Raw genomic sequence first — 12,137 nt, forward strand, 5'->3', positions numbered from 1 at the left:
AATTTGACCTAGGGGCAAAATGGTCTTTTCACCCCTAAGATATATATCAATTCAAGGTTGTAGAAACCTTTAGACCAAAACAGAGCATCAACCTCTTCACTTTCTCTCCCTCCCGTACATGTTCTTCCCTCCATCTTCCTTTGGAATTTTTGAAGCCATCCTGAAGAACCAAGCTAGGAGATCAAAGGTGGGAGCTTAGGAACTTAGTTCAATCATTGAAGAGGACTCAAATCCAACTTGAGGTAAGGTTTCATCCAAGAACTTAAGCTTTACTCTATTTTTCAAGTTAGTTTTTAGTTGGGAATTTGAGATGTTAGTTATGAGAATTAATGGAAGTTCTTGAGTGTGGTTGCTTGGGTTTTGTTGAGGGTGTGATGTAGATGAGGTTTGGCGGTTGATTTTGATGTTTTGATGATGTTTAGGGTTGATTTGGAGGTTTGTTTTTCAAGGGAAATCGCAGGGGAGAAGACCAGAAAAGTTTCTGGTCTGTTGATGGCGCCCCAGCGCTATTCCTGGCGCCCCAGTGCTAGGCAGAGTTGTTTCTGGAGCTCTCTGACTTTGGGGCAGCGCCCCAGCGCCATTAGGCAGCGCCCCAGCGCTAGTGCACTTTCCAGCAAGCATATTTTAGGGCTCGGGAGGACTTTTAAGGCTCGGGGGTTGGTTCCTTTACCCCATTTGGGTAGATTGAGAGTCCCGAGAGTGTGGGATGGATCCCGGGAGTGAGGTTTTAGATTATAAACCTTTCTATGATTTATTTTATTGATGGGATTCCATATTTGGTTATGACTAGGTGACCGCTAAAGGACCAAAGGATTGATCGTTCTCAAGGGTCGTTGTTTTACTAATTCTTGCTCGAACCCGAGGTAAGAAAACTGCACCCCACATGTGACATGCATGGCTATGATTGATGCATGTTGGATGTCTAAATGTGAACATGGATAGCATAATGAATGCTTGGCAATCTTGCCCATTTGCATATGATTATTGTTGAGGCATGCTGGATGATTAAGTGCGTTGCATGTGATGCACAAGAAACCTGTGATTAGGGCATGCCATGAATGATGAATATGAGATTGGTCAGAGTTTGAGTCTCTGAATTTGTTCATGATCATAATTATGCTAGCAACTGTTTAGTAAGCATGCTGAATGCCCTGTTCTTGGATAATTGGCATATGATACACATTGATAGCATTGTTTACTTGTGCATGGCACTGACTAATTAGTCAGGTTTGGCAAAGGTGCTAGCACCAACTGTGAAGCCGTGACTCACTAGTCAGGTTCGGCAGTGGTGCTGGGCACTGGTCACGCACTGACTAATTAGTCAGATCTGGCAAAGGTGCTAGTATCAACTATGAAGCTATGACTCACTAGTCAGGTTCGGCAGTGGTACTGGGCACTGGTCACACAGGGCTGACTCACTAGTCAGAATTGGCAAAGGTGTTAGTATCAACTGTGAAGCCGTGACTCACTAGTCAGGTTCGGCAGTGGTATTGGGTACTGGTCACATTGTGCTAACTCACTAGTCATGACAACCCTAGTGACTTGGTTGTTAGTCACTCAGTATGGTTTACTAGAACCTCAAGTGATATTCACTCATCTGATCAGAGCTATGAGCTCTGCTTGATCATTTTGGTCATCATATGCATGGCTTGGGCACTGAGGCCCAGTGACTTGCTTGTTGGTCACTCAGCATGGTTTATCGGAACCTCTAGTGTTACGACACTCATCTGATTAGAATTGACTTGATAGTCCTCCAATCAGAAGGCCAGGACTTCTTGTCCTGGATACCCCAGCATCTGTTTGAATCCATTTGCATGCTGAGTAGAGCTATGATTGCTAGGCATGCCAGATATGATTTGATATCATGATATGACTGTTTATGAGCATATGAGTTTTCTTGCTGGGCTTCGGCTCACGGGTGCTTTGTGGTGCAGGTAAAGGCAAAAGGAAGCTGGACCATCCTTGAGTTGGAGAGCTTAGGTGATGACGTGTACATATGCAGCTGCTCGACCAATACTTGGGCGAGGTTTGAAAGTGGAACTAGGGCTGAACCCTGTTTTGCCGCTTAGAACGGCCTGTTGTAAACACTTTCTTGTAATAAACTCTAAAACTATATTTTTGGGATCCCAATGTATATATTAAACGTTCTAGTGAAACGTTATACCTTAACCAAAGTTTTTAACCCCTAAACCGCTAATCATACTTAGTTACACGTTTATGGCCAAACGACTCGATTAGCGAGTTTAGCACTGTTTGCAATGTGCACTGTAGCCGTCCCTGGAGTTGGGGCGTTACAGCTTATTTCCCCCTAACTCAAGCACTAGAGAACTCTCACAATTTGGAAATAGCTTTGTGAAATTATCAAGTCTCTAGGTATTTTCTAGCCAAGTGCTCTATTAGATAGAAAAATTGTGTCTTACAAGTGAGCAATAGGCTCTTATTTATATAGTTTTGAGACACCCTTTGAATTTCAAATTTCACCAACCCCCATGGTTGTTGCCAATGATTAATTTGATGTTTATGGAATTAAAAATAAGATTTTGGAGTTATTTGAGTTATTAGAGTCATTCAAGAAAATTGGAAAAAACTGAAAATTTGGCAGCCAGCTCTCCTGGCAACGGCCACCAATGCCCCTAGTCGCGGCCATTGGCCTTTTTCAGCACACAACTTTGTGCTATTTTTTCCAAACGGTTTCAAACAATTCACAATTGATTTTGTAACCCCCAAACACTTTATTGGGGTTGAAACCAAGTCTCCAACAGCCATTTTACTTATGGCTTTGAGAAATTCAAATCAATATTGTGTAACAACAAATCTACACAATAATGGGAAATATTTGGGAGTTACAAATTTGTTACTGAAATTGTAACTCTAAAAAATGTTACACATTTGTATTACACACTATCCAAATGTTGTAACTCTCATTTGTCAGTTGCAACATGTGACACTCTTTGTCACAGTTATTTAATCTAAAACATTTTATTATAAAATAATATAACATCCCCCCACTAAATTAAATAGCTATCTATTGTAACACTTATTTAATCAATCAACATTATATTTTAAAATATAACATATCCCCCGCTTGATTAAATAATAACTCTCTCTTATAGAATCCACTGCATCGATGCATAAAGTAAATTGTTCTTCAACTTGAACTTTACTATTGTGTAATTATCATAAATTTTTTTGAAATTTTTTGTTGCACTAGGCATTGAACCATCTTTCCATGATAACACACACACCTTTGCCATGTTCACTTGAGACCTCTATGTCTCGCTCTGCACTGTTAATGGCCATGTGTACTTTCCATTCATGGACGTCCTTGAGAATACTCCTAATTCTCATGAGAGGCTGCACCACCCCCTAGGTCCATATAGGTAGAAATTTTACAGTAATTTGTTGCCAAAAATACTTGTCTTCACAAGAATGAATTCTATTAAAAAACCCCTCGGTTTTTAACCCTCAATTTGGTAACTCACAAGTACTCAACATCTCAGATGGGACTGTTTTGAGTACAACTAATATTCACTTGATTGACTTGTTAATACCTATTGAACCTAACACTACTTAAGTAACTAGTGTTAAGATAGGTTACCATCAATTGTGAATCCCTTTAGGGAGTTTAAGTCCCAATCCTCGAGATGATGTAGCCACTAAATCTCTCGTTAATGGCTTAGTGAAAGGATCCACAAAGTTTTCACTTGTTCTCACATAGGATATTGAGATAACTCCTCTTTGAATCAATTCGCTTACATATTCATGTCTTAGACTATTATGTTTAGACTTCCCATTATACACTCCGTTGTATGCTCTAGACAGTGCTGCTTGGCTATCACAATGTATCGATATAATAGATACATTCTCTTTGATTAGGGGTATCTTCATCAAAAGATCCCTTAACCGTTCAACCTTTTTTTTCTGGTAGCAACTAGAGTTATGAACTCTACTTTCATAGAGGAATGAGATATACAGGTTTGTTTCTTGGAACCCCACGAAATTGCACCCCCACCAAGTGTAAATACCCAACCAGTGGTGGACAAGTTGTCCCCGAGATTGGACATCCAGCTTGCATCTGTAAATCCTTCTAAGATTGAAAGAAAGTTGGAGTAGTGAAGTCTTAGTCCTTTGGTTTTCTTGAGATAACATAGGACTCTGTCAACAGCCTTCCAATGATCCACACTTGGATTGCTTGTAAACCTACTAAGTTTACTTACAACAAATGCTATATCAAGTCTAGTACATTAGGCGGCATACATAAGACTCCCTATAGCTCTTGCATACTCCAATTGAATCACCACTCTTCCTTCATTCTTCTCTAGTTTTACACTATGGTCGAATGGAGTATTGGCATCTTTAACCTGAGATGGTTAAATTTGTTCAATACTTTCTCAATCTAGTGGGCTTGCCCCAATGCAATACCCCCACTATGTTTCTTCACTTTAATTCCAAGTATGGTGTCAACTTCTCCATGATCTTTCATCTTGAAGGTTGATGATAGAAACCTCTTTGTTTCTTCTATCCCTTTCATGTTATCACTTAGGATGAGCATGCAATACACATATAGACAAACAATGATCATATATCCCTTACAAGTTTTGGAATACAAACACTTGTCTCCATTGTTATGTCTAAACATTAGACATGATGGCTTGATCAAATTTCTCATGCCATTGTTTAGGAGCTTATTTCAATCCATATAAGGATTTTACAAGTCTACATACTTTATGTTCATATCTTTGTAGGACAAACCCTTCGGGTTGTTCCATATAGACCTCCATCCATTTGATGAACATACAAGTTGTGTATAGAAGCCAAAGCGAACAAAATTCTAATAGAAGTTGTTCTTGCAACAAGTGCATAAGTATCAAAATAATCAATACCCTCCTTTTTCCTAAACCCATTAGCTACTAATCTAGCTTTAAAAGTTTGGATAGTATCATCAATGTGGTATTTTCTCCTAAATACTCACTTACACCCAATTGGCTTAGACCCCGGTGGGAGGTCTACCAATTCCCAAGTGTTGTTGGAAATAATGGAATCTATCTCATCATTGATGGCTTCTTTCCAAAATGCACTATCTATTGATTGCATGCTTTGATAACTTCATATTAGTGTCGTTTTAGAATATGTTTTTGTGGTAATCTTGACTCTTTATGTTTGTTTTGGGCACGATTACGCTTTTGTTTATCTTTGTTGTAGGTTGGTGCGGTGAATCATGAGAAAATGGTGGAAAGATGAAGCTTTTGGTGGTTGTTTGACTCAAAATGGTGCTAAGGACAAGTTAAAATCTATTTTGGATGAAGGAATGAGGTTGAAAGGCTTAAATTGAGAAATAATGGAATTAGGGCCACGACTGGGAGTTTAGAGTCGCGACTCTAGTCAAGTCAGAAACATAAAGCCGCTGAAGGGAATTAGTGTCGCGACTTGCCCTTATAAGTCGCAGCGCTAGTGGAAGTCAAAGGCTAAATCACGAGGACATCAAAGACACGTGTCGTGACTTTATATTTCCTGAGTCGCGACACTTGAATACATACAAAGACTTGGAAGGCTTTTAAATAGACAAGGGTCGCGACCTAGGGAAGGCCAAGTCACGGCCCACCTATGAAAAAAACAAGGGATTCGTGATTTTTCAGTATGAATTCAAATTTTAGGGTTTAATTAGAGATTAGGTCAGATTTTAAATACGAGTATAGAGATTAATTTTGATTCTAAAATTAATTTTTCTGCACTTTTATGTTGAGTGCACTAATAAACAATATCTAATATATATTAGTATATATAGAATATTTTAAATAATTAGACAAAAAAAAGTAAAAAATAGTTGTTTTATATTTTTTATTTCTTCTTCAAGTCTTTGAATCTTATGTTTCTGAATTATTATTTTGTTGATTTAGTCATGTCTAATATGAACTAAACACTTTTATCTAGAGTTTAATGTAGTCACTAGGATTTCTATTTAATTTAATTATGATGTTCTATTGATTTTTCATCTTTATTCTAATCTATATAATGTTTGCTTAATGCTAGTAAATACCTGATCAATATTTGCTTGATTTATGATTTTGATTAAAAATTCAAAAGATGAGAATTGAATATGCTATCGTTATATAGATATAGGTTACATAATGGACGAAAGTACATGTATGGCTTGTGTAGTAATTAGGTTTCTATGTCTAATGCCTGCTATATGTTTAAGTTTATCACAAAGATGTAGAAAAACAGCATTTGGGATGAGATCTTATATCTTGAAGAATAATAGGAATCGATTTATGTTAACCTTCTATTAGAATAGGAAGAAAGAAATTTAGAACTGATTAATAAAATTAGTAGAATGAAAAGATGATGAAGTTAATACCCTAGGTTTTTTTATTATTGATTTTCATCCTTTGATTAGTTATTTTTGTTCATAGTTATTTAAAATTTTATAATTAGATTTATTCATCTAAATTTTGTTTGCCAAATAGAAATTAAAGAAAAATTATCGGTAATTGGATAATAGTCTTTGTGGGAACGATACTATATTTACTATCTATATTACTTGAATTTATTCCGTGAACTTGCGTATCATATTTTCACGATCAAGTTTTTGGCGTCGTTGTAGGGGACTTAATTTCCAATATCAAATTTAATTGTTTTTTGTTCTAATTTGTTTTTATTTTACACTTATTCAGATCAAGGTTGTATTGTGTTTCAGGAATTGTTGGTATATGCGAGGAAGTAGACAAAAGGGACTCATACCGATAGATCTTGAAATTGAGAGAACATGTAGACAGAACCGAAAGATAAAGAAAAGGTTGGATTTTGCCATGGCTGAGAACGCAAATAACGTTGTCAACAACAATGCCAATTTGGATAATGCAGGTAATGTAGCAGTTGAGGTCAGTCCGCCATTGAGAAACTATGCACTCCCTACTGTTACGGAGATACATTCAAGTATTCGTCCTCCTACTGTTGAGGCAAATAATTTTGAGATAAAACCTTCAATTATTCAGATGGTACAGAATTGTGTACAATTTGGGGGATTGCCAAATGAGGATCAAAATCTTCATATCACAATTTTTTTAGAGCTTTGTGCAACATTCAAAATGAACGGGGTGAGTAACGATGCTGTCAGATTACGATTATTCCTGTGGGAAGACTTGACTCAGAAATTCCTTGGTAAATATTTTCCTCTTGCGAAGTCAGCTCGAATTAGAGGAGAGATTAATAACTTCCATAAGCTGGATGGGGAGTCTTTATATGATGCATGAGAATGTTTTAAAGAGTTGCAAAGGAAATGCCCACATCATTGAATAGAGAAGTGGCTGCTGGTTCATACATTTTACAATGGTTTAGGGGGAAATACAAGGACAATTATAGATACAACATCGGGGGAGAGTTTATGAGAAAAATCGCTAATGAAGCATATGAACTATTGGAAGAGATGGCCACGAATAACTATAATAGGCCTACTAAGCGTGAGAATAAGAAAGTAGCAGAAGTCTTAGAGGTCGATCCTATTGCTTTATTGACCGCTCAAGTGGCATCTCTAACCAAGAAATTGAAGAAAAATAACCTCCCTGCACAAGTCGTGAGTTGTGAGATTTGTGGGGGGCGCATTCTTATGAACAATGCCCGAGCATAGCTAGTTGCTCAACAGATGTAAATGATATACCTTTGCAATAGGCACAGGTTATTGGTAACTTTTCAAGACCTGCACCCAACACCTACTCCAATTCATATACTCCTACGTGGAAAAATCACCCTAACCTATCTTGGAAAAATAATCAAGGGTTACAATGGCAGTATCCACAATACCCACCCCAACAACCCCATCATCAACCGACTTATGGACTACATTCTAGGCCTTATTATGATCCAAACCCAGACCCATTTCATCAACCACCACATCCTCCAATGAACCCACCAACAATGCAGTCAGACCAATTAAATCAATTCATGACAGAGACAAGGTCTTCAATCAGAAATTTGAAGACACAAATGGGTCAAATGGCTAAAATGCTTTATAGTAGACAGCAAGGGAATTTTCCTAGTTCCACAGAGGTAAATCCTAAAGAGCAATGTCAACCTGTCACTATGAGGAGTGGGATCAAGTATGATGGAACTACAGTGGATGACAAGGGGAAGAAGACAGAGGATCAACATGTTACTAGTCCAGTACAAGAGGAGGTTACTGAAGATCTTCCAAAGACAGAAAAGCCAAAATACATCGAGCCTGCACCAAGGATTCCATATCCCCAACGGTTCTGAAAGGCCAATCCTGACAAACAATTCTCCAAATTTCTTGAGGTATTTAAGAAACTTCACATTAACATCCTTTTTGTAGAGGCTCTAGAATAAATGCCTAATTATGTGAAGTTTATGAAAGAGATATTGTCTAATAAGAGAAAAATGGAGGATTCTGAAACCGTTGCATTAACTGAAGAGTGTAGTGCAATTATTCAAAAGAAGCTTCCTCAAAAGTTAAGAGATCCGAGCAGTTTCACTATACCATGCACCATTGGGAACTTTCATTGTAAGAGAGCTTTATGTGATTTTGGTGCAAGCATTAATTTAATGTCGATGTCTATATTTAAAAGGTTTGGTTTGGGGGAAGCTAGACCCACTATTGTTACTCTCCAACTGGCTGACCGTTCATTAACACACCCTAGAGGTATTATAGAGGATGTTCTAGTAAAGGTAGATAAGCTCATTTCCTTAGCAGATTTCATTGTATTAGATATGGAGGAAGATGAGGGCGTGCCTATTATATTGGGACGACCATTTTTAGCCATGGGGGAAGCATTGATAGACGTCCAGAAGGGTGAGTTAAGGCTCAGAGTACAAGGTGATGAGGTTGTTTTTAATGTTTTTAAAGCCTTGAAATATCCTTCAGCTAGTGACAGTTGTTCTAGTGTTAGTGTATTGGAGGAACAAGACAAAAGCGTCCAGTCTATTGAGGATCCATTTGAGTTTAGTTTGATTGCAAGTTCTGAAGAGTGTTGGCACTGAAGCCAGTGAATATGTTTAGTGGCTGAACTCATCAGGGAAAATTTATAAAAAGAAATATGAGGAATTGGGGCAAGTGCCTGAGAGACCTTGTAACGCCTTGGATAACCAAGACCGTTACACTGTGTATTTCAAAATAGTGCAAAACTTGCTAATCAAGTCATTTGAACAAGAATTGATCCTAAGGTCAACTATCAGGTTAGGGTTAAAATATTTTGACTGTAAACAGTTAATTTTCATTAAAATAGATGCTTGGTACATAGGAACCCAAAAATAGGGTTTAAGTGACAATTTACAATCCTCAAAGGTTTAATACAAACAAAAGCCACTGTAATGGCAAAGTACATGTTTTAGGCTTCTGTCCCTGTACTTTCCCTCGCCTGTGGTGGTCGAGCAGCTGTTAATGTACACTCCGCCCCCTGAGCTTTCCAATTCATGGTTGGTCCAGCTTTCCTTTGCCTTTACCTGCACCACGTAGCACCCATGAGCCAAGGCCCAGCAAGAAAACCATAAACAACAAACACATATACAGTAGTAGCATCCAATCAATCTCAGTACAGTCATTCAGAAATTCAACAGAATATCAGCATCAAGCTAATAACAGTAAACATGTATTTTAAAGAATATATTATAACTAGTAATACAAATTCCTAGGGTTGGCGCCCTTAGGCCGAGCCCTCTATTTACAAAGCTGACCCCGACTCGCTTAGGCCGAGTCCATTGTTTATTTAGTTGACCCCGGCTCACAGTGGCCAAGTCGCGTCCAATGCACTAATTGTCAGCTCCGACTCCCTTAGGTCATACTTTCTCATTTCACATAATATCAATATAGTTACACAACACATATTTCAAGATACAGGGAACCTTAGTCCTAAACACAACCATATGGATGCAGTTTTATTACCTTGAATCCCGAGCAAAGAATACAAAATGGTCCCAAGCACGATCCTCAGTCCTGAACCTTGGAAATTAACCTAGTCACAGTGTCAATGGGTAAGCATCAATTTCTAATCCAAATAAATACTTAGGAAACAATAGCTAGCCTCTGGGACCTCGATTTTTACCAAACTGGGTGGTAAAAATCGTCCTAAGAGCCTAGGTTTGAATTCTCGAGCCTCCCCGAGCCTGAAACGTCATTTCCCCTTAATTCCCTAATTAGGGTCGCGACTTGCCCTTGAGGTTCGCGGCCCTCCCCTTGGACAGTGGCTCAATCCCTCCCTGATGGGGGACAAGGGCCGCGACTTGCCCTCTCCGAGTCGCGATGCGCCTACAGAACAGAGGCTCCCAGCCTCTAAAAACTCATGCGAGCCGCAGCGCCTGAAGAACAGGGCCGCGAGCCCCCCTAAACCCAGAAAAACCAACTCCTTTCTACATTTCTCCACGAGTCTAACCTTAACTTCTCACCCCAAACCAACATCCAACCCTAGATTTTAGCCTAGAATTCCTACCCTTTTGGTCCAAGCATGACATATAGCTCATAAACAATTCTTACTCTTATTAAACACTCAAATTCAACCCAAAACCAGCTAACAAAACCAAGCCTCATGCAAACTTAAACCTTAACAAGATTTCAACAGAATTCTAGAGAAACTAACTTGAATTCTTACCTCAGATTGTGGTCTAATCCCCCATCTTCAAATCTTCAATCTTTGAGCTTAAATTCCCAAGTTTCCCCAACTGAATTCCCTGGTTCAATGCTTTAGTTCCTCAAGGTTTCTTTAAAGACAAGAGAGAGGAAGGGAAAATCGTGTATGAGGGGGGGAGAGAGAGAAGGCTGAGTTTTCAGAACTCTTGGGGTGGTTTTCTTGCTAAGTCTAGAGTCCCCACAGGGTATATCCTTTAACTAAAAGTTACCAAACTACCCCCTTTGAATTACTTAGCCCTTTAGTTTGTTCTAGGGGTAAAGTAGTCTTTTCCCCAGTTCACGCCAATTCCTTAAATGTTCCTAATATTTACCAATTAATCCCATCGTGTTCAGTTAATTACCAAAAATTTATTCATTACTCAATAAATCCCAAAATATTCTCTAAGTTTCCAAAATACCCCTAGGCTCCCCCAAAACCAAGTATTAAACCCCGCTGTGACTATTTCGCTAATTTGCTCACTAGGACTGCCTCGAGCCATATGCTGAAAATATATCCACATAATAATGTTGCGTCAATCATACATCACGTAAAATCACATTTATACCCTCAACGAGCCAAAATTACAAATATGCCCTTTTAAGTTATAAATGGTCCACATGCATATCTAATACTCATAAACATGCATATAATATATTCATATAATCATATTATTCATGCATGCCACATAGTAACACATTTAACCAATTAAACACACATATAAACTAGTTATGCCCTCCTGGCACGCTAATCAAGGAACTAAGCCCTATTAGCGATTTTGGGTCGTTACAACTATCCCCTCCTACTGAGAATTTCGTCTTGAAATTTACCTAAATAATTCAAGATACCGATCCCATATAGCTGACTCAAGCTCTGAGGTCGCTTCCTTAACCTTGCTATTTCTCCACAACACTTTGACTGGAGGAATCGTCTTGTTCTGTAGAACCTTGTCTTTCCTGTCTAGGACCTGAATTTGTTGCTCCTCATATGACAAATCTGTCTCCAACTCCAAGTACTCATACTTCAACAAATGAGTCGTATCAGAGACGTACTTCTGAAGCATAGAAATGTGGAATACGTTGTGAATCCCTTATAATGATGGTGGCAATGCCAACTTGTAGGCCACTAGCCCGATCCTTTTCAGGATCTCAAAAGGTCCTATGAATCTAGCGCTCAGCTTGCCTTTTTTCCCAAACCTCCTCACCCCTCGCAGTGGTGACACTCGTAGAAACATGTGGTCCCCTACCTGGAACTCCACGTCCCTACGCTTAGTATCAGCGTAGCTTTTCCATCTGCTCTGCGAAGAGAGCATTCGAGCTCGGATCTTCTCAATATCTTCATTAGTCTTTTAAACCAACTCCGATCCCAAATACTTCCTCTCACCCATCACATCCCGATGAATGGGCAATCTACATCTCCTTCCATACAACATCTCGTATGGAGCTACTCCAATTGTTGATTGATAACTGTTGTTAAATGAAAATTTAATCAACGGAAGGTACTTACTCCAAGACTGCTCAAAAT

General features: G+C 38.7%; 1 protein-coding gene and 1 non-coding gene across 2 annotated transcripts; one reads left to right on the forward strand and one right to left on the reverse strand.

Annotated features, from left to right (window-relative positions):
* Window positions 1-7,192: 7,192 nt before the first annotated feature.
* Window positions 7,193-7,297, reverse strand: LOC133781197 (small nucleolar RNA R71). Its single transcript, XR_009869986.1, has one exon. It is a non-coding gene; the product is annotated as a small nucleolar RNA R71 (small nucleolar RNA).
* Window positions 7,298-8,565: 1,268 nt separating this feature from the next.
* On the forward strand, window positions 8,566-8,994 carry LOC133779443 (uncharacterized). The gene has a single exon (XM_062219404.1). It carries the CDS (start codon window positions 8,566-8,568, stop codon window positions 8,992-8,994), a length of 429 nt encoding a protein of 142 aa, XP_062075388.1.
* The last annotated feature ends 3,143 nt before the right edge of the window (window positions 8,995-12,137 follow it).

Source organism: Humulus lupulus, chromosome 5 (genome assembly GCF_963169125.1).
Source record: "Humulus lupulus chromosome 5, drHumLupu1.1, whole genome shotgun sequence".
Taxonomy (NCBI): domain Eukaryota; kingdom Viridiplantae; phylum Streptophyta; class Magnoliopsida; order Rosales; family Cannabaceae; genus Humulus; species Humulus lupulus.